Source organism: Lissotriton helveticus, chromosome 5_1 (genome assembly GCF_964261635.1).
Source record: "Lissotriton helveticus chromosome 5_1, aLisHel1.1, whole genome shotgun sequence".
Lineage (NCBI taxonomy): Eukaryota > Metazoa > Chordata > Amphibia > Caudata > Salamandridae > Lissotriton > Lissotriton helveticus.
In genome coordinates, this window is record NC_136065.1 from 1,097,162,708 (window position 1) to 1,097,186,027 (window position 23,320).

At 45.8% G+C, this 23,320-nt stretch overlaps 1 protein-coding gene across 2 annotated transcripts in view; it reads left to right on the forward strand.

The window, feature by feature from the left end:
• Positions 1 to 23,320, forward strand: part of SLK (STE20 like kinase) — a 357,857-nt gene that overhangs the window by 314,145 nt on the left and 20,392 nt on the right. For both annotated transcript variants that reach the window (XM_078643720.1, XM_078643721.1), the window contains one exon: positions 14,695 to 14,808. In XM_078643720.1, the coding sequence (XP_078499846.1) occupies positions 14,695 to 14,808 (114 nt within the window). The remainder of the gene's footprint in view (positions 1 to 14,694; positions 14,809 to 23,320) is intronic.

Sequence of the window (23,320 nt, forward strand, 5' to 3'; positions counted from 1 at the left end):
ATTGAGCCACTGGAGAGAAACTAGAGAGTTTACGGAATGGAACCTATTTGATGAGAGAGAGTAGAAGGAAAGGGTGATGCAGCCTATGGAAGCAGTAAGGAGATGATGGTGAGTTAGATATGGGGAAACAAAACAACTGGTGTTATCCTTTATAAAATGGACGGGATAAGTAGACTTATGTGCTCTTTGGTCCCTTGAACAAGTTTCAATAATTTTCTCTGCTGCCAACAAGCCCTCCTGCTTGCTGATCAGGTTTCCTATTTTAATTTATACTTATTTATTTCTTTATTTCGGCCAAATGGCCATAAAAGACACACGTATATACATACATTAGACAGAAAATCGTAACAGTAGACATGCATCAATTCATTTAAAACGATAATTTCTAGAAATTTCTAAAAAATAAAGTGTGGAATTAATTCTCGCCAATCAATTTGAATCATCATTCATTTAGCAGCAGAATTCAGTTTTTTAAAATTTAGTCCAACTTAGAGCATCTGTCCCAGTGTCTTTCGCACAATGTACACAGAGTAGAGAAACCTACTAATGCTGAATACAATAAACTGAGCAGTGTTAGTTTTTAAGATCCTGTATGCTGTTAAACCCGATCTGGTTCCTAAGAGAACACACATGGGTTTGAGCCATCTTTTCCGAGCTTTCAGATACGCTTTACATATAAACAACATGTGGACCTCATTCTCCTTACACAAATCTGAACACATGGGACATCTCTCAGTTATGCTTTTCAGAGAATCCGGTTTATTCTTTGACCAACGCTCTATATTGGAATTCAGCATGAGATTCCCATACCTAAATTTCAAAAAGAGAGTCTTGGCAACAGGGGGCTCTATTTCGTCCAAAAAGGATTCAAAACAAGGTTCACTTTTGAAGGATAAAAAGTTTTGGGTTAAAGTGCCAATTCTGCTTTCGTGGGCATGCCTGTTATTCATAAAGCACCAGTAGGCTCTTTTTACCATGGGTTTAGCAAAGGAAGGTAGGTTTTCTGGGTTCTCCCAGAACGAATGCAAGCCCAAATTGACGAGCCATTTTTTAATATGCCCGAACCACCGAAGGGAATTGAAGGAGTCTAAGTTCATTACTTCTCGGAGACCGTTCCTATAGTCTATCAATTCTGGCGTGGACCAAATCCTTATCCAGAACATTAACGGTCTTATAGTAGTTAGATGGTCGGTTCGTTTGAAATTCAAATCGAGCTGAAGGGGAAGCAATGGTGTGCTAGTTGGGACCCTTACAATTGTTCTCATAAATTTATTGTCCAGGCCTTGAAAGCTCTCCCGGGCCCAAGGTCCCCATATCTCAGCCCCATATAGGGCGGCAGATTGAATTTTAAATTTAAAAAGTTCAAGTACAGGTGTTACACTTTTACTTGTACTAGCATTCAATCTACAGATTATTGGTTTAGCATTATGAGCGTATGACACCTTGCTTTTCTCGATTTGGGCCTTCCATGTTAACTTAGAATCAAGTACTACCCCCAAATAGGTGAAGTTCTCCACGATACCTAGGGTTTCCCCATTCAGAGTCAGGTTCCCTCTGTCCGGCCTACTAGGATTCAAAGCCATACATTTGGTTTTATCAATGTTTATTTCTAGCCCTTTGGTCACACAGTAGCTACTAAAGGAGTTTAAGAGTGCCTGGAGGCCCTTCTTGGTTTGGGATATTAAGATGGTATCATCCGCGAAGAGCAACGCAGGCACTCTCTCTCTCCATTGAGCTGAGGTGAATCATTGCTACAAGCATTAAGATAATCAGGAACATCGTTGACAAAAATAGAAAACAGGGTGGGGGCCAGGACGCCTCCCTGTCGGACACCACGCTTAATCGGGATGTCACGCGTCAGTTCGCCATTCGGACCCCATCTGATGTTTGCATGATTTCTAGCATGTAGCTCTATAATGTGGACCAAGAGGCTTCCTGGCAGGCCAGCTTTGTTTAAAGATCTCCAAAGCAAGTTGCGAGGAACAAGGTCGAATGCCGCTCTCAGGTCAATAAAGGCTACGTACAAATGACCTTTCCTAATAAGAACGTACTTCCAATACAGACAGCAAAATCTAAAGATCTGGTCTATGGTGCTGGTCTTAGACCTAAAGCCTGCCTGAAATTTGGAAAGTATGGCTGACTCCTCCAACCAATCATTTATCCTAAATAGCAAATGTTTGGCATAGAGTTTTTGCAGAATGTCCATTAAACTAATAGGTCTATAATTCGAGGGGACAGATCTTTTCCCCTTTTTGAAAATCGGGACCACTTCTGCTGCACGCCAACTATCAGGAAATTTGCAACTTACAGACAGAGCATTAAACAAACGGTTAATATAGGGGGCCCAGACTTCAGATTCATGTTTATAGAGGTCACCCGGTATTTTATCTGGGCCGGGAGCTTTGTTATGTTTTAATTCGTTAATTGCCCTATTTGTTTCTTCCAAGGTAAAATCAAGGCATACAGGTAATGGAAGTGAACATGGGAGCTCCTCATCACCACTATCATATTGTTTATACAAGTTGGTAAAATGTGTCACCCATGTCATTTCATCAATAAACGTGTCCTTCACAGGTCTTCCAGCATGCCCCCCGTTTGCAACCAACCTCCAAAAGCCAACATTATCATTCTGTTTTGCAGCAGTCAACATGTCCGCCCAAATTGACTCTTCCCATGTTTTTTTCGAAACTTTTTGGACACGCTTATACTCATCCCTGGCGAGTCTAACATCATCTTGGGATTTGTTTTTAATAGCATTCAAGAGCTTCCTCTTGGCCATTTTACATGTATGGTCGTACCAAATTTTCCCATGACATCCCACTCGTACATTTTGCTGCTTCTTCCTTGGCATTTTGGACATATAAATTCTTAATTCATTAAAAAAAACCTTGTGTAGTTCAACAAAATGATCGCAGCTATCAGCTAACAAGGGTTGTCCTACTAGAGGTGCAAAAGTCTTATCAAACAGTGAGTAGACTTTTAATTTACATCCATTTACTTGCCAAGTAATTTCTTGATATGCTAAGGATGCTACGATGCTTACTGACAGGTTTTTGCACTTTGGTTTCTTTGGTGAGTGTGCTAAATCTTCGAAATAGCATAGTCCTCAAGAGGATTGCCTCTGTAAAAAAAATGTAACATTTTCATTAGCATTTTTGTAATTAACATTAATTGGGACAGTACAGCAATATCCCGTGGTGCAGATATGGTATGACATCTTATTATACATACATTGCATATTTGACATGTCTCACTCTAAATGTGTTTTGTATTTTATACACATCCATGACGGAGAGTTACATCACTTCTCACAGTTTCTTCTTTTTGGTCCCTTATTCACTGACATCTGATAATGATTCCTCTGGCGGCCATCACAGATATTACCACGAAAGGCATTCAAGCCGCCCCATATCCGAGTCCATTTTTTGGGACAACCCCTGTGAATGTATACCGATTTCTCTATTATCACTACATTGTCCATGTCACAACACCATTGATGATAGTTCGCCGCCTGTGGTGCCTCCACCCCCCCCCCATACTCCCCTGCTGAGCTATATTATTCTTTGCTAGTATCATACCCAGTGTCACCAAGTTCTGGGTCATGTGGTTGTGATCTGTAGGCTCCCAAATGTTGAGCAGACACCTCTTTGGTTCCGGCAGAACCTCAACACCCGTGACCTGCAATAATGTCAGCATTATTGCCGCCCGGTAAGATGTGATTTCTGGGCATTGCCAAGTCGTATGAAAGAATGAGCCTGATGAACCACAGAGTCTCACGCAATCCAGTGTGTCCGCCCTACCTATTTTGTGTAAAAGTGTTCATGTGTAATAGGCGCAGTGTAGAATTTTCAACTGTATCAGTTTACATTTGGAAGATATCGCTACTTCTTTTGGGGATGAAAGAGCCTCCTGCCAATCTGCCTCGTCTAACTCACCCAGCTCAGTTTCCCATTTTTCTTTAAGGGCCGTCATTGGGTCCGGTTGGTTATTTATTATTTTTCGGTAAGTTTGGGTTATACCTTTTTTATGCAGATCATCCGTCCGGAGTCTATCCTCCAGTGGTGATGACTCAGGGAGCTGAGTGCCCGGCGATATTGCTCCCATAAGTGCGTGCCTAATCTGTATGTAACGGAAGGCTTCTGTTTGTGCTAGTTCATAAGTGGCCTGCAGCTGTGCAAATGGGACTACCTCACCTTTTTTCCACGTCTCCCACCTTTGAGATTGATATTAAATCCCATTGTTGAAATCCTTTAGTGTTGCGTACTTTACCTTGCCGCTTGGTGACCCACAGTGGCGTGGCCTGCGTTATTACCATGTCCCAGCCCTGCTCCCGCTGTGCCTCAAACCAGACTCTGATGGTATGTGCCGTTGGACCAGTGAAAACTGTTTTTTTTGGATTTGTTATATAATGCTCCCATTAGCCCCTCCACTTCCAGGAGATGCCTATCCATGTAGTAGGTTGGGTCATCTTGGGGAGCATGTAGCCATTGATTTAAAACCGAGAGCTGTGACGCCCAGTAATATATCTTTATGTTAGGGAGGGCAATGCCGCAGTCATACCATCCCCTTACAAGCTTAGGCATGGCGATACGGGCCGATTTTCCATCCCATAGGAGATTATTTACTTCGGTGTGTATCACCGCAAAGTACGTGGGGGAGACTGGGAACAGAGTGTTTTGCAAGGCATACAGGAATCTGGGGAGCGCCATCATCTTGAAAAGGGCTGCTCTTCCCAGTAGCGTGAGTGGTAGCGACTGCCAATGTGTTACATCGTGCCAGGGGCTGTATAAGGTTTTCTGCATGAAACTGCGCGGGGTTGTGTGTTTTATTTATATATATATATATATATATATATATATATATATATATATATATATGAATCCTCTATCTGAATTTCGCAGTCGCGTGGGAGCCGCGGCGGTGGGCCGTGAAGTACATAGAGAAGCGACTTTGTCCAATTTATAGTCTATCCAGAGACCCGCACATATATCTAATATCAATCAATCAATTTGTAAAGCTCGCTACTCACCTGTGAGGGTCTCGAGGGGGGGGGGGGGGGGATGCCGCTACTGCTTGAATAGCCAGGTCTTGAGGTGTTTCCTGAAGGTGAGATGGTCCTGGGTCAGTCGTAGGTGTGCGGGGAGGGGGTTCCATGTCTTGGCTGCCAGGTAGGAGAACGATCTTCCTCCGGTGGTGGTTCTGCAAATCCGAGGGACGGTGGCGAGGGCGAGGCTGGTGGAGCGGAGCTGGCGGGTGGGAGTGTAGAACGACAGGCGGTTGTTGAGGTATTCGGGGCCCGTGTCGTGGAGCGCTTTGTGTGCATGGGTGAGCAGCCTGAACGTGATCCTCTTGCTGACGGGGAGCCAGTGCAGGTTTCTCAGGTGGACAGATATGTGGCTGTGGCGAGGGATGTCGAGGATGAGTCGTGCGGAGGCGTTCTGTATGCGTTGAAGGCGTTTCTGAAGTTTGGCTGTGGTTCCTGCGTACAGGGCGTTTCCGTAGTTCAGTCGACTGGTGACGAGGGCCTGGGTGACCGTATTTCTGGTTTCGGTGGGGATCCACCGGAAGATCTTTCGGAGCATGCGCAGGGTGTTGAAACATGATGACGAGACTGCGTTGACTTGCTTGGTCATCGTGAGGGAGGAGTCCAGGATGAATCCCAGGTTGTGTGCATGGTCCGTGGGTATCGGTGTGGTGCCCAGTGCCGTGGGCCACCAGGAATCGTCCCAGGCGGATGGGGATTGTCCGAGGATGAGGACTTCCATCTTGTCCGAGTTGAGCTTCAGATGGCTGAGCTTCATCCATTCTGCGACATCTTTCATTCCGTCCTGGAAGTTGGCTTTGGCGGTGAGGGGGTCTTTGGTGAGGGAGAGTATCAGTTGGGTGTCGTTGGCGTAAGAGATGATGTTGATGTTGTGTTTGCGTGCGATGGCGGCGAGGGGGCTCATGTACATGTTGAAGAGGGTAGGGTATGCCGCAGATGATCTTTGAGGCCTCGGAGCGGAAGGGTGGGAGGTGGACTCTCTGGGTTCTGTCGGAGAGGAACGATGTGATCCAGTCTAGGGCCTTTCCTTGGATGCCAGTGTTGTAGAGGCGGGTTATTAGGGTTCGGTGGCAGACGGTGTCAAAGGCTGCCGAGAGGTCGAGGAGGATGAGAGGGCGGCTTTCTCTCCGTTATCCATCAGGGTCCTGATGTCATCGGTGGCTGCGATGAGGGCGGTCTCGGTGCTGTGGTTGGCTCGGAATCCGGACTGGGATGGGTCGAGCGAGTTGTTTTCTTCAAGGAATGCTCTCAGCTGTTTGTTGACGGTCTTCTCGATGACTTTAGCCGGGAAGGGGAGGAGAGAGATGGGGCAGAAGTTATTGAGGTCTTTGGGGTCCGCTGTTGGTTTCTTCAGTAGGGCGTTGATTTCTGCATGTTTCCAGCTTTCAGGGAATGTGGCTGACTTGTGGGAGTTGTTAATGACGTTCCGGAGGTGGGGTGCGATGATGGTGTCGGCTTTGTGGAAGATATGATGAGGGCATGGGTCGGAGGGGGAGCCGGAGTGGATGCTGTTCATGACGCGGGTGATGTCTTAGGCGCTGATGGGGGTTCATGCGTTGAGGCTGGAGGTGGGGGTAGTTGGTTTGGTGGTTGGGGGCGGGGTCTGGGGTCCGAAGCTGTCGTGTATTTCTGTGATCTTGCGGTGGAAGAATGTGGCGAGGGAGTTGCAGAGGTCTTGTGACGGTGAGATGTCATCGTTGCTGGCGCTGGCTTTGGAGAGCTCTTTGACGATGCTGAAGAGTTCCTTGCTGTTGTGGGCGTCGTTGTCCAGCCGCTCTTTGATTGATGTCCTTTGGTGGTGCGGATCATCTGGTGGTATTCGTGGGTGGCGTTCTTGAGGGCTGTCATGTTTTCTTGTGTCCGCTTGTGGCGCCAGGCTTTTTCGAGGGTTCTGCACGATTTCTTTGCGATTTTGAGGGCGTCTGTGAACCATGCGGTTTTTCTGTTGCTAGTCTTGCCTGGGGGTTTCTTCAGAGGGGCGAGGTCATCGGCGCAGTTGGTGATCCACTGTGCAAGGTTGTGTGCTGCGTCGTTGGTGTCGGGGGTGTCGGCCGGTGGGTTCTGGCTCAGCGATGCGGTCAGTTGGTCTGTGGTGACTTTGCTCCAGCATCTGCGGGGGATCTGTGGTGTCTGGTGGTGGGAGGTGGTCTTTTTGAAGGTGAAGTGGATGCAGCTGTGGTCGGTCCAGTGTAGTCCGGAGGAGTGGCTGAAGGAGACGTGGTTGCTGGCGGAAAAGATGGGGTCGAGTGTGTGGCCGGCGAGTGGGCGTGTCCACCAGTTGCTTGAGTCCGAGGTTGGCGAGCAGGGTGGTGGTGTTGCTGTCGTTGTTTTTCTCCAGGTGCAAGTTCAGGTCCCCTAGGAGGATGTACTCTGGAGAGGTTAGGGTTTGCGGGCTGATGAAGTCGGCGATGGTCTCGCTGAATTGTGTTCGTGGGCCCGGGGGTCGGTAGATGAGGGTTCCTCTGAGGGTGGTCTGGGGGTCGGTGTGGATCTGGAAGTGTAGGTGTTCGGCGGCGGTGAGTGTGTCTTCGGCATTGGTCGTGACGCTGATGGTGTTCCTGTAGATGATGGCGACTCATCCTCCTCCGGTTTTGTTGACGCGGTCCTCCGGGTGATTTTGTAGCCATCCGGGATGGCTATGGCGATGTCGGAGGCCGAGGAGGCATTCATCCAGGTTTCCGTGAGGAAGGCGACGTCTGGAGCTGTTGTGTCAAACAGTTCCCAGAGTTCGACGGCGTGTTTGTGGACGGTGTTGAGCAGGATGCACTTGAGGTGGTTGTTGTTGTCGTTGCTGTGTTTGGTGGGTGGGGTGCAGGTGAATTTGCAGGCTTGGCAGGTTAAGGGTCCATGGGTGCGCTTCGGGGTGGCCTGGTAGCAGGCGGGTGGTCGTCCGGTATTGAGTGCGTTGAGGGCGGCGGAGTCGTATCTCAGTCGGGCAGCTTGGCTTCGGCGGGGGCCATGGGTTCTGGCGCTGGGCGCGGTCCAGGCGCGGACGGGCCTGGACTCAATCAATAAGCAATTGATTGAGCGTGCCGGGGATGCCAGGTATAATAGTACATCATCCGCATATAGCGAAATGCGGTCTTCCCAGCCCATGGCCCCTCATAGCCCATGGATTACTGGATCTTGCCGTATCCATGCTGCCATTCGCTCCAGTACCAACGCAAATAGGAGCGGTGATAGGGTACAGCCCTGTCGTGTCCCTCTGCCTAGCGGGAAGTCTGACGAAATACGACTGTTTACAACAACCTGCGCCAGGGCTTTTGTGTACAATAATTGTATCCAAGCGCATGATTTTGGACCAAACCCCAGGTGGTGGAGGACTGCAAAAAGGAATGGCCATTCTACGAGATCAAATGCCATACGTGCATCTAGGGACAGAATGACTGTCTTCCTCGATAGTCAATTTGCGCGCGATGACACTATGCAGTCGTCTTAAATTAAGTGCTGTGTGGCGGTTCAGCACGAACCCAGATTGGTCCGGGTAAATCAGTGTCGTGAGATAAGGCTGCAGTATCAGGGCTTTTGCTAGTATTTTTGCTTCTGCGTTGAATAGGGAGATCGGCCTTTAAGACATGCATTCATGTTCTGGCTTGCCTGGCTTATGTATTGCTACTATTGTTGCAAGGTGTTGATCCTTGGGGAGCACCCCCGTATCCAGGCTATCGTTGTACACATTAAGTAGGTGTGGGAATGTGTTTATCTGCTGCCTTCTTGTAGAATTCCACCAGGATACCATTAGGTCCCAGCGCTTTTCCCGTATGCAACACGCTAATTGCTAGTTCAAGCTCTTCCGGAGTCAATTCCGCCTCCAAAGCCTGCACCAGTTCAGGGGCCAGTGTAGGCATCTGTATGTCTCTAAGAAAAGCCAGGTTGTCCTCTATTCTGTTCTCGGCTGTGGGCGTATATACCTTTTCATAGTGGGCTGCTAAGGCCTCTACTATTTGCGGGGGGTCTGTAGTTATCGTCACGCTGTCCAACCGGATTTGTGCCACCCACCTGCTAGCCCTTTCCCTTTTGTCAAGCTAGACCAGGAGCTTACCTGCCCTGTCCCCTTGTTTGTCGGCAGTATGTAGCGTGCTGGTGAGTTTCGCTTTTGACAATTCCCATGCATAGGCCCTGTATTCCTGTTAAGCTAATTTTACTCTGTGTGCATTGTTCTCACTATTGTCTGTGTCATGGATGGTCTCTGCTCTGGACACCCCTTGCTCCAAATCCTCAATCTGCTGTCTTTGAGCCTGTTTGTGTCCTGTAACTAAGGAAATGGCCTGACCCCTCAATACCGTCTTATATGCCTCCCACAATGTCGTCGGGGATGGGACCGAATTTTGATTCTCAGCAAAATAATGCTCTGTCATTTTAATTAGACCTTTACTAATCTTGTGGTGTTTTAGATATCCGGGGTAGAGGAGAAAAATACTTCTCCGTCCCAGGGATCGGGATGTGTATGTGATGAGTACCGGGGAATGGTTAGAGATGCCCCTGGCGAAGTGCAAAACCTCCCCAATCTCCATCAGTCCTGTTGCCAGTGTTAATATATATTCAAGTCTGGAAAGACTATTGTGGACCCCGGAGTGGAAAGTATACTGTCTCTCAAGCGGGTGCCTGGCTCGCCAGACATCTATAAGACCTATTGCGTCAATAAATTTCGCCAAGTTAAAGTTTACACCCCTGGGATCTCTAGGGGGTTGTCTAGCTATTGTGTCATCCATCGTTGCGTTGAAATCGCCCCCCATTATCAGTTCGCCCTGTGGCAGTGATAACAAAAATGTACCCAGGGATGGGAAAGCTGTCTGATGCAGGGATGTCGGGATATTAACTGATACCAGGTTATAGGATCGCCCTTCCCATTGGCATGATATCACTTTAAATCTTCCCTGATCATCCGTCCATGACCCAGTCCGTATCGGTGGGAAACGTTTGTTTACTAGAATTCCCACTCCCCTGGATCCAGAGGTAAACTTTTTTAACTTATAGCCCCATCTATCTAGGGCCTGCAAGCCAACCCCATCAAGTAACATTCTTGGAGCAGCGCAACTGCTGGGCCCTTATGTTTGATGTACTGGAGAACCAGTCCCCTTTTTATTTTGTCGCCTGAACCATTCACATTCCAGGACAATATTGCAAAGAAACGGTATGACGTCTGAGTGGTCGATGGCTGTGAGTACGAACCGTCAGTCTGAGCGTCTGTTTGTGTCTCAGTTAGCATTGTCTATGTAGGCGTGAGGAGTGGCTTGTAAGATGTATGTTGTGTTGTCCGCCTGTGAGTCTCCCATTATTTCATCATATTTCTGTACCACAACAAACCCGTTAAACTGTGCCCTACCCCCATCCCCCCTCCCTGCACTGCAGATTTAGAACTACCCGCCACCCCAATTTAGCAGAGTGCTTGTTCCCCATAACTTTGTACTTGCGTAAGGGGGGAGGTGTCTTGTGGTCTCTGCGATTTTGCTCTTCAGCTTGCTGTTTATAGCGGTTAAACTTGCAAAGTAAAGTTTTGCTGTCTTTGTGGACTTCGTGTAAGGCATTCAGTACCTTCCATGTCTGGCCCAAGGTGCGTTAAATTTGACCTCAGTCTGAGTTTTAGTCCGGGTTCTGCTGTGATCCACACGACCATTCCATTTCCTTCGTGTGCAGTTGTGCCAACGTTGTGGGTCGGTGCTTTTGTTTCAGCCCCTGTCGTCTGGGTCCCCTGGCAGGGCGCCCTCCCTCCAGCCAGTCGTGGGCCTCATTTGGCGTCTCAAAGAACCAGGTCTTTCCTTAGGTATGCAGTGTGCCCTCTCCACAGAGAAGAAACTGGACTGTCCACGTGGTTGCAGGTGATTTTTGATAAGGTCTTCTACCAATAAATCTAGGGCCAGCCCCTCACACACTCCGGTACCCCTACCAGGCACACGTTGTTCCTTCTCGTGCCAGTTCCAATTTTCGCCCCTGTCGCTGCAACGTCGCCGTGTCCGTGCAAAGAGTTGCCGTGGTATTTTCTACCTCTGTAATTCTTGTACCCATTTTGGAGACATCGGCACGCAATAGTGTTATATCTGTGGATATCAAACCTATGGAGGTTTACACCTGATGTAGAGCAGCCATTACAGCCTTTAGGGTGACCTTTTCAGGATTTTTCAGTCTGCGTTTCACCTCCGCAGGGTGCATCTGTCTGGTTTCGTGATATGCATATTTTTCAAGTTTAGTACTGGGTAATGTGCGCTTTCCCCGGCCACCCATTGTGTCCAGTTTGGGGTGTTATCGTGGTCAAGTACCGGGGGGGGGGGGGGGGGAGGCAGTAGTCGCCGCTGCCTGCCTGCGTCATCAGTGACCACGCGCTGCCTTTTGGTTATTCTGCTATCCACTTGCGTCCCCTCCAGACCGTACACCACCTCTTCGGGGTCGCCCAGCGCTCTGTGCAGTTATCTGGGACTTTTCAGGTAGCCGGTGGCTCGACGCAAAGTGTGCCCGCTCTTGCGTTGTTGCCCCGACTTTCTGGGCTAATGCTGAAGTAAGCCATCTTTTTTCACCCATAGTTTGTCGCAAGCAGCGCCTTTTTACCTTAGTTGCCAGCCAGGATTAGGTGCAGTTCAGAAAAGCCAGTTATTTGGGCTCCCTGGCCTGCGCCATCCCACATGACCGTTAGGTGGAAGTTCAGTGAGCAGAATGTGCCCGCGGGGGTGAAAAGAGCACGTCTTGAAGGATTGTCCAGTTGATGATTTAGGCCGTTTCCGTCCGGGCGTGGATGTGCCTCACTCAGGCACACAGCAACCTCTTCGCTGCCTCTCTGCACCCCCAGGGGCCAAAGATGTTGTCTCTGTAGGTTGACCAGGTGCCTGCTCCCGGACCGCACCCCGGTCGTCCATCTCCTCCCCGGGCACCACTGCTGACTTTATTGTTATAGCTGCGTCAGGGGCAATGCGTGTGTTAGCGCCGTATCCCCGCGTAAGCTGTTTTGGCTGTCGATATCGCCTCAGACCCGCCTGGTGAGCTTGGCGGCTGTGCGATGCTGCCTGCGCGCTGGGAGGTGTAGCTTGGTCTCAATCTCTGCGCCACTCGGGTCGTCTTGGTTTATGCTGGTCTTCCGGTCGGGTCAGCCTCCTTCGCCGTCGGCATCCTTTTCACGCAAGGCCCTGGTTCCGTGATTGTGTCTGGACCGTGGCTTCGTCCTACGGCCCCGCTCTGATTCTGACTCTTGCCCGGAGCGGAAAACCAGCCACAGCCGTGCCCGGCGCACTCAGGAGCTGCGCTGTTCAATCAGGGTCCGCTTCTACACCGATAAATTTCAGGATTTACTGGGGAAAGGTCACAGAGTACGGAGCTCCCTTAGGCTGCAGCCATTTTCGTTGGCTGCTAGCCACACCCCCTCCTGTAATTTATTTAATCAACTATAAACTGGTGTTCCAGTATACCTGGAAGCCATGGACAACACTATTAAAGATGTTCATATGTCATGGCTACACCAACTGACTTCTAGCAAAGATTTTTAGAATCTCCAAATATTTTGGTAAATTTAAACAGAGAATGTTATTGTCTGTAGAGAGCTTGATCCCATGGCCACCACCTAATGCAATAAAGGTTATTTTGCCACCCACCTTCTTGCAGACTTTACTCTACTATTTTGTAGGATTTCCTTCCTGGATCTCTTTCACCTCTACTTTATAACTTGTACAGACATGGTATTCTATTGGAGAGCAAATATTTATTTATATATGATATTGGTTCATTAACCAAGCTCTGGGATACTAAAACCTTGACTTAAATAACATTCATCAATGGAAACTCTTCTACCGCTTGTTTTAAACTGTCTGTTTTGTGTTTGGGAGTCTAATGTTCCTTTGTAAGGACCAAGCTGGTTTGTTCTTACCCCGATTAGCACATTTGTAAAGTAAGGGAATAATGGTGTGAAGGCAAGTACATTTTTAAAGCAAGGGAAGAATGTTGCCAAACCACGCTTGAGACATTACATTACCAATCCAGCTGAACTGAAGCATTTCAGTTGCTAAAATCATCATTAAATAGATCAGTGATGCTGGTGTATTTCACTAATGGTTTCTTAGCAGGAGCGTGTTCTTCTAGCAGCCAAAATAGGTGTTCGCTGCGATTTCTGTTTTTGATTTTAAATTGGCAGGAAGGATCCAAGTGTCTGGTAGCCTCCGTAGATTGAGCACTTGCCATTAAAATGGTCCCTGATCACAGAGTGTATTGTTTTGAGCTTCCTGGTTACTAGATAAGGTCACATAGGCAATATAAAGGAGAGACATAAACCCGCTGTTCACGCACAATTGGAAAACATGGGACATAGCGGATCACTGGCCCTGCCAGTGTGCATGGATATTATTGCAGTGTTTGTTCTGCTGGTTAATTGAACCTGTGCTTTGGTCTCCCTCCCTGTACTTATGATAAGACTTTTGTTGTTTAATTGTTATGGTGATTGGCAGACTTAATATTTCTCACTTCGTAGCTAGGTTCTCTGCCTACCTATGATTAAGGGGCCAATTTATAATTTGGCAGACAGAGGTTTGGCTGTCAGGGTGACGGAGTAATTTACTCCGTTATCTGACTGCTCCCCACCCACCAAATTATGAAATGCCCTCCAATTTCTTAAAATATTACCAGGAACCACTGTCAGTGTTTCCTGTCAACGATTATTGCAGTTTGACATGTAGCTTAGTCAAGCATGACGGCGCCCTATGGCAAACTTTCTTTTTCATTTTCAAAACTAAAATCTCGAAGCCTGTTTTTCGTTTTGAAAATAAGAGACAATGCTCCCCTCGCCATAGGAGACTTCTCCCATGACTAGGGGAGCATTTTGTCGTTTTCACTGTCCCTTACCACCAGGGTTTTTTCTGGCAGTGACTGGCAGTAAAACCTGACCTCTACGTCCGTCCATGTAAATTAGTTGGGTAGAATTAGAGGTCATCCTCTTGATAGTCCTTACTCAATCGGAATATGAGAGGGGCTTAAGCACTGCTGAGACGGCATAGTCTCTGCTGTGATTAAACCAAAGGTCTGCCCTCATTTAAATCAGGTGGGCGGATAACCGTCTTGACGGTATAGATACTCTGTCACCTTTGCGACAGGGTATCCATATCGCCAAGATATAAATCCGACCCCAAGCCTTAAAACAAAACAAGGAGCCAATATCTCTGTTTGACACTTAGTCATTTCATTGGTTTCTCAGGTGGTAGCACGAGCTCAATGAACCTAAACGTACAGCATACTACCCATTTTCGACCAGTCAGACTGCACCGTTTATGCCTTTAGTGCGACCAGTAGCTGACCTCCTTTCAAGTTACAAGAGCTTTTCGTTGTTTGGAGTTCTGCAGGTCCCTCCATTCTCTGCTGGGAAGGCTGCACAAGGATTGATCTAAAGGATGAGCATTGCAGCGCTGAACTGTGCGAACAGTGCAGTTAGGTTCAGAGTCAGAGTGCACAGTTGTCACAAAAGTGCCTCTTAAGCAAAGCTTTCCAAATTTGTATTGCAAATGAATCTTGTCCATTTAGCAAGCCTTTAAATTTGCCTCTAAATTGCACTGCATTGGAACATGTTTAGTGCATAGAATAAATCAGACACACAACATGTAAACTGTAGAAGTATTCCAAGAGTGCATACATGTTCGTATAAAACATAACTTGCTTCCACCTAATAACTGTCTTGGTTTCAGAATGAAAAATGCCACCTGCTGATTGAACACGAAACCCAGAAGCTCAAGGAGCTGGATGATGAGCATAGCCAGGAACTGAAGGAGTGGAGAGAGAAATTGAGACCGAGAAAGAAGGTAGCACAAATAACTGGAAATAAAGATGATTTGCCATGTAATAGAAAAAAGTCAATGGACTTTATTTTAAATGATATTCATTTACCTGTCTTTCTCGCATATCTCAGTGTATTCCTGTTTATCAATACAAGTGTTTGTTTTTTATTTAGTTTATATTGCACGGTAAAGTAGTATGTATCCTTAATTATACAATGGTGGTTTACTTGAGTTTGGTAAGATGTAGATAAACCATGGAATAGTCAGCTGGGCCCACAGGTGAAATGTACCCCGTGAAGCGTACTGCTGCTTGTGTGTACTGGTTTCTTAAGAGTGAAGATACTTCACTTTGAAAACATGGAAAAGCCACAAAAAGACACTAAAAATGCTGCAAAAAGATGCTAAACCCTCTTCAGGGAGAGTGTGCTTTAACCCTTTCAGTGCCTAGCTCTTTGCACACATCATTGCTGGGGTTACTAGTCTGTCTACAAGCTTGCGACTCTTTTAATTACACCCAACCAAATATGTTGGCAATAGGCAGGGATATTTATTGGTGTTATGCCAGATATGTACATTCTTTCAGAAAAAACGTTTAATAATTTATCGCAAGTATCACACACTCAGATACCGTAATCCTAACATTAGAAATGTTGCCCTGAATGTACTGAGTGTGGCAATACCAAGTGAGTGTGGGTTTTTATAGGAATTGTGATCTGCACCGGGCACTAATGCAGTATTTCCAATCATTATTGAAGTATAGTTGAAGAACTGGCTTTTGTGGCCCTTTTGTTTTTTTAGAACTGCAGAAATGTAGGGAAATCATTAATAAGAATATTTATTTCTGAACACTAAAACGAATATGATTGTCCTGCCATGATAACTTGCAGGATCTGCAAGATGGTGGCGACTGAGAGTTGTGCTTAATCTCCGTTGGCAAAGGTGGGCACACCTCCCTTCCTCACTTGGTTTTCCTACCGATTCTCCCACCCAAAGTGGGGGTCGGGGGGCAGTTGCTGGAAGCAGCAAATGGCTGGGGTTGCTCATAGAGGCGGCAAGCCTTTGACGCTTTCCCTTCGATGGCCCTGCCCATCCTGGGGGAGGAGGCTTGGCACCTCATCCCAGGATGTGCATTGGTCCATACCCCCGAGAGCAGCAGGCTCTCGACGCAGGGGTCCAGAAACATGTCTGGTGGTGGCAGCCCGGACACTAGATATGGTGTTTTTTAGGGGACATCTCTAAAAATGCCCTTTGAGTGCATTTTACATTACATCTTGCACTGGCATCAGTGTTGGTTTAATGTGCTGAGAAGTTTGATACCAAACTACCCAGTTTTCAGTAAAGCCATTATGGTGCTGTGGAGTTCGTAATGACAAACTCCCAGCACCATATACTCTTAATGGCATTACTGCACTTACAATGTATGAGAATTGGCTTAGACACTGTAGCGGTAAAAGGCTCATGCACCTGTACCCTCACCACTGGTATAGTGCACCCAGCTAGAGGGGTGGCGGACCTATGCCAGGACAGTGGGTTGTAGGCATGGCACACAGGGATTTGTCAAACAATGTGCTGGAATGCACACCCATTCTCTTCCAAGTTAAACTGTATTAGTAAGACTGCTCCAAGGCAAAATGTTTGGCGTGCAAGGCTTGACTCGTGCTATGTCCCAAGTGCACGGAGAAGAAGTATCCAAACTTGAGCCGTCTCGTCCAGCCGCACAGCCACTTTATAACATCAATCCACTTCAAATCCAGTAAACCATGTTATTCATAGTAATCATGTTTATGCCACATTCATCTTGCATTCACAATGGAGGTAGTGTGATTCACAACTTAAATGCAGCAGAAATGTATATCCAGGTCTTATCCTACGGCATGTTAAAATCCACTTTTAATCCCGGGTAGCAATGCGCCTCTTTACCCAATGCATTTTGGGCGGCTCGCCCTTCAAAAGGGGTAGCTACAATATGAAAAGTCCATCAGTAAACTCCATAACATTCAACCATAAGCAAAATATATATGCATATGTCTCCCATCTAATTGTTAGACTCCGTCTGCAAAACTCATGTTGCGACCAACTAATATACTGTGACATCTCTAGGCCGTATTTAAAACAAATGGTGTTCTGTTCAAAAGTATCATGCATGCAAATTACCTCATGCCGTGTGTGTGCTGACTTGGACAAAGAAACAAAGACATTTTTTCGTTTTCTTTGTTTCTTTGTTTTAAATACATAAATACGTATTGTGAATCACACTACCTCCATTGTGAATGCAAAATGAATGTGGAATAAACATGATTACTATGAATACAATGGTTTACTGGATTTGAAGTTGATTGATGTAACAAAGTGGCTTTGCTGCTGGACGCGACGGCACAACAGCTTAAGTTTGGACACAGGGTGTGCGCCATGTCGACTCTTCACTTTGTTCTGCACCACCAAAACATGCAGCCTGCAATGGCAGTATGTGTGTGTGTGTAAAGATGAAGGGCCTATATATACTATAAGTGCTGCAGCCCTTAGAGGCCTTCCCTGGCCACAGTGCCCTTGGTACCTATGGTACTATTTACAAGGGACTGGCCTGTGGCCAAAGAGTGCCAATTGGGTTTTGTCTTAATGCAGTTTTAGGTAAAGAGCATGCCTGCCTGTTTGGCAGGCACCCAGGGCACACTCAGTCAAAGTACATCAGCAGTTTGGCAAAAAGTGGGGGCAATCATGCAAAAAGAAGGCACTTTCTTACAACATATTCTTATTTGAAGATGAATTCTTCCAACAAGAACCTAGGACGGCCATGGGCACCTGCTTTGCCCCCAGTTATGCTAATTTACATCAAGGCTGGCAGGAGGAGCAGGTGCTCGGTGGGCCAACAATGGAACACTGGACAGGGATTATTTCATGGCTGAGATTTATTGACAATGTTTTTGTACTGTGGCAGGGTACAGAAACGGAGGCACATCTTTTTTTTAGTCTCTGAATTAAACACTAATCCGAATTTTAAATTTGTGGGACAGAAAAGTAAGACTTGCATAGAATTCTTAGACATTAGAGTTTGGGTTATTTATGAGAAATTGAAAACTACAATATTTAGAAATCCAATGGCTAGTAGTACTATCCTCCATGCCAGTAGTTCACATCCCACCTCACTAATCAAAAGTATTCCTTTAGGAAAAAGTTTTAGAGCAAGGAGAGCATGTAGTACACTGGAAGAATATGATAAAGTAGAACAAGAGATGAAGACACACGTTTTACAGAGAGGTTATCCACAGTCTATTAGAAAGAGCCTCAAGGAAAGCAAGAGGAGTAAACGGGGAGAATTCTCTGTTTAACCCTTTAAAAACAGCAAAGAAAATGGAACAATCGAAAACAAGAAATAGACACAGTACACACCAATTTATTACAAGGTATAATGTAGAGCATATGAAAGTTCGCCAGATTTTGTGCAAGCATTGGCATTTAGTCAAGGTGGACCCGATTTTGAGTCAGTTAACAACCAGACAACCCCAGAGCCCCTTTAGAAAATCGAAATCTCATAGAGATTATCTGGTTAGGAGTTAATTTCCAGCAGGAAACCCTAAAACAACATGGCCTAGACTGGGGGGAAAAGTTTAGAAAATGCTTAAAATGTAAGGCCTGCAAAAATTGTGAGAACATTACTACTTTAAAAACAGCATTCAAGAAAATGGGCACTTTGACATGTAGATCAAGTTTTGTGGTGTACATATTGAGGTGCGCCTGTGAAAAATTATACGTAGGAAGTACCACACCACCAGCACATAAAATAATTCTGCAGCACATAAGAGCTATCGTGAAGAATGAATGGAGCTGTCCAATAGCTGGCATTTTGAGAAATACCATCATAGTAATCCCACATCACTGAGGTAAAGCTGTATTGCACAAATACCTTAGAGGGTAAGAGGAGGGGATACAGAAAAGGAGCTGCGGAAATTAGAAATGTTCTTCATATTGGAATTGGACATAAAGGAGCCAAATGGTTTTAACATTGATGAATTGGTTACTTGTCTATATTGAAAAATGTTCCCCGTAAGAATCACACTTCAGAGAGAGCAGCAAAAAAATACATTTTGTAAAAGGAAAATCAGAGGGTAAATGTTTTTGGCACAATGCCCTTTAAAAGAATTTGCACTTTATGAAAATTGCATTTAATAATGGTTTCGTTTTTAAAAACATTTGAAAATAATGAGACTATTATGAAATCTACTGTAAATTGCACTGGCCAAGAGATAAGAGCCAGAAAACAACATGCTTTTAATTGTTCGCTTTTTTTAACTGAGGTAGGCTTTTTAATGGGGAGCTTTCCCGGTGTTTTTACGATTGAAATGATTCTGAGAAAATTATTTAGCCAATGTAAAACATTCATGAAGATGAAAAAAATTCATTATTCATGAGATGTTTATTAGGAGATAAAAGAAGTGAAAAGGAAGCTGTACAGAAACCTGAGGGAGTAAGCCACCCTGTACTGAATAAAGAACATATTTGCATGTTACAAAATGGCGCTGATTTTAATGTAAATACAAGGAGATGATGGACGAAGCGCTGACATTTTTCAGACACTCGCCCCCAGTCACTTTGCCACCCCAGTTCAGACACAGCTATATGCAAATCATTCTTGACCCTGTGCCTCATGGGAACAGTCCAGCCCGAATTTCCGAGCCATGTCTTCCCTGGACCGGAAACAATCATCCTGGGACAGTTTTCGGGCAAACAGCCCTCATCAGCCAGGCTAGCTTGAATCCAGTGGCAAAGTGAGCAAGGGACCAACATCTGGGCATACCCTGCCAACTCAGGGCGAAAAAGGCAAACGCAAGGAGATGATGGATGGAGTGCTGAAACTTTTCAGACACGCAGCTCCAGTCACAGATATTGGTTCAATCCATCAAATTCTTTAGCTCACATCAGAGTGTCTGAAAAATTTCAGCGCTCCGTCCATCGTTTCCTTGTAATTGCTGATTTTAATGTGTCATGATGTATGTATCAGTTCAAAATTTTTCCTTTCCTTGTTTTCCGTGTTAAAAGGTAAACATCTAAAAAATGAGTAAAGATGGTGCTCATCATCGTGAACAAGGCTGCGTTGAACAGCCGAAACACGTAGATGATTATTCCATTTCCTGGATACATTTTTGGTGAAATCCACGGGAGTGCCAACATCATTCTTGAAAGAAAACTTATTTAGAAAAAATATATATATATCCATATCCTACTAGTGGTTGGCAGTAGGTAGTTATAGTTAAGACCTAGTTTCCATAGGAAAATAGTTTTTTGTTTTGCTAATAACGTTGGTGCCGTTTCATGAATCTTCATGAAATTTTCAAAAAATAGTTTGCCACTCACTCCAGCTGTTGTTTGGAAAGTTTTGCCACGAGTGGCCAAGCTGGGGCAAAGAAGGGGTGGGGGGGAGGCAAAACATGTTTTACTCACGCAATTTCCCATAGGGATTTTTAACACAACTACAGTCCGAACCGCTGAACAGAATTACACCAAATTTGGCAGGAAGCTAGATCTTGGTCCAGAAAGAGTGCTTTTTGTAATTTTGTGGTAATCCGTTCAGTAGTTTGAGTTAATAATGAAAAAAGATTCATGTACCTCTATGGATGCGGACCCTCTGCAAATCTGACAGATCTTATGATGAGATCAGATTGTCTGCGACCACTGCAACCAGGAAATGGTGGCAGACATCTTGGGACTTGGAATTGAACCCAAGACCCAGAAAGGCGCAAAAAAAATCACAGAAGGGGTCGGGGGATACCCTAACCTGTAAGGCCTGTGGTCCCCAAACTTATTAAAAAAAATTGCAGAGGATTTGCTAATTTGCTGCAAAATGTAAAATAAAAATAAATAAAAAAGTGCAGTCTCCCACGCTTTTTTTAATGCCCCCATGCCCGGTGAGCCTGCCCTCAGGGGGAATATAAGAAATATAATTGGGGGGGGGGTGCACTCTTGGCACCCCTCCCCAGGCTGATTTCAGCCTTGGGGACCCCGTCGCCCGGGGTTCTGCCTTTAAAATGAACTCGGGTGGGCCCTCCTCCTGGGCTGATTTTGGAGAGCACCCAGCCTGTGTTGGTCGGGCCCCAGGGATAGAGTCCCCAGGGCCGAAATAGGCCCAAGGAGAGGTGTTGTGCTGCCCCATCCCCCTTTAGTCATTGGCAGGGCACCAGCGGATGGGGTCCCTGGGGCTAAAATTGACATGGGAGGGGGAGTTGCGTGCTCCCCTCCTGGGTTGGCTGCCTTTAAGGGGTTGGCCACTGGCCTGGCAACAAGTCAGGCCTTGTGGCCAACCTCTTTGCACACGACCAAAGGCCATACGCTGCGTTGGGTTCATGGTGGGGGGAGTTGTCTGTTCTATGCTAATTACCCCAAATATGACATCACTCATAACATCTTGTATGACATCATTGATAATACCACCGCAACATTTATTGGTAAATTATTGATGTGAAAACTGTGCATGGTGGGCCACGAGTTATAGTTGCCATAGGGCGCAACTTTTAGTTACTTGAGTTAAATGTAAATATAACTGGTGAATTTGCATCTCTTTGTGTGTTTAAAATCTGAACGTAACGATAATATCCCTGTTACCTTTGTTTTTTTCCAGTAAATATACATATACTTGTGGCATGTGTAGGTGTAGATACATATGCTGTCTTTACTCCTACCATCTAGTGTTGGGTTCGGACTTGTGCAAGTTGTTTTTCTTCAAAGAAGTATTTCGAGTCACGAGGAATATATAGTGACTCCACTCTACTGGTAATGTGCATGGGCATCATCTCCATTGGTTTTTTTCTCCGCTGTCTGGTTTGGAAGTGTCTCTTCGACCTCTGGTTGCTCTCCATGTGGCGTTCTCACCAGGCCCTCAGGGATCTGTTGTTAATTGCCAGAAGAACGTTGACGCCCTGTTTGGGCCCCACCCTTCTACGGCTCTGCCTATTCCTCCGCACCAGATAATGTACACATAATGGAAAGGACTCAATTCAGATACTGCCAGAAATGCTGAGCGAAGTACCCGAGGACAGACCTCATTAGGTTTATAATCTCTGTCTGCCGCCGGACATTGAACAAGAAAACTCTCCAATATCATTGCATTGCTTCAGCATCGATGGCGTGCCACCTATCATGCTATAACTTAAACCTCCGGAGAAGGCCGCAATGAGTACCAACATCCAACCTCCCACCCTTCAACACCTCTCAGAAGCCGAGGATCGCCCTGTAGGGGTCGAGCATTAAGCTCTCAGGCCAGTAATGAGACCTCTGTTCTGCCACTGCCACGTTCCAGAAAATATCACAAGAGACATCCTGTAAAGCCAGTTGAAACTCAGGTGAATATGGTACCAAGAAACAATGTCTCAACAGGTAATATTTGAAAGACAATTAATCAAGGATAGCTAAACTGCGAGAAAAGAAACAAAGCAGGAAACAAGACCATGATTAATTATTACGTTCTCTATTGGTCATATAGCAGGAAAACATTAGTTTTCAGACAGCAATGTATCCTTAATGCAGACTTAATCAAACAAGTGCACACATAGTGCTCATGAAGGATTGAACGGCGCATGTGGTAAGGTGACAGTGAAAAGGCGTAAGAAAAATGTGTGCATGACATAATCGATGATACTTCAATTAATTTGGATCATGTTAGGAGCCAAGGAAGCCATAAATACGCTTTGTCTAGTCAAAGGCATTCACACCTGCTTGTTTCCTCTAGAATGGGAACCCCTGTAGCCTCCTAGTCATATGACCTGTTTTGTAGCTACTGATCAATGACAATTGATCACCTTTTTTGTTGAGGTGAAGTGTTAAAAAGGTACTGGACGAAAGGTGTTCACAACCTATCCCTAGAGGTGGTGCTATTCGAAGACTTGTTTTCATGTGTTTAGGGAATCGTCCTGCTGAGTAGGTCCCTTGTCTCAGTGTTGTCAAGTTGCTGCATAGACTTCTTTTGTCAGTTGAGAGAGTCACTGTATAGAGAATGGTTATTTTTAGGGCGATTGGGGAGTTGACGTTCAGATTGAGTTAGTGAGATGGATGAGGAATTGCCACGTGCAGGAAGAGTCTGTCCATTCGGGGAATCTCTGTGCAAAGAAAGATTATCATCCTTAGGTGAGCTGGGGAGTTTCTGTGTAGAGAATGATTCCCTCCTTTAGTTTGATTAGTGAGTGTTTAACCAGTGGGCTGGATAATTGCCATTTAGAGTAGAATTGTCATTTTCTTGTAGTTAGTGATGTTACAGTGAAGAGAAGGATTCTCATCTTTTGATTTCTTAGGCTGTTGCAGTATTTAAGTAAAAATCTGCTGTATAGGTGGTATTGCTGTTTTTTTTCTCCAGGTGGAATAACCTGGAAGCGAGGAATTCTACATTATTAGATGGGTTGGAAAGTTGCAGTACAGTGAATGGTTCTCTTCTTTGGGTGAGTTGCCATATATGGGTGGTGTGGCGAGTTGCCATGAAGCAGGTGATTCACTTGCTAAGGTGCGTTGGGGAGTTGTTTTACGTTGCATAGTTCTCCTCTTTGACTTAGTTGGA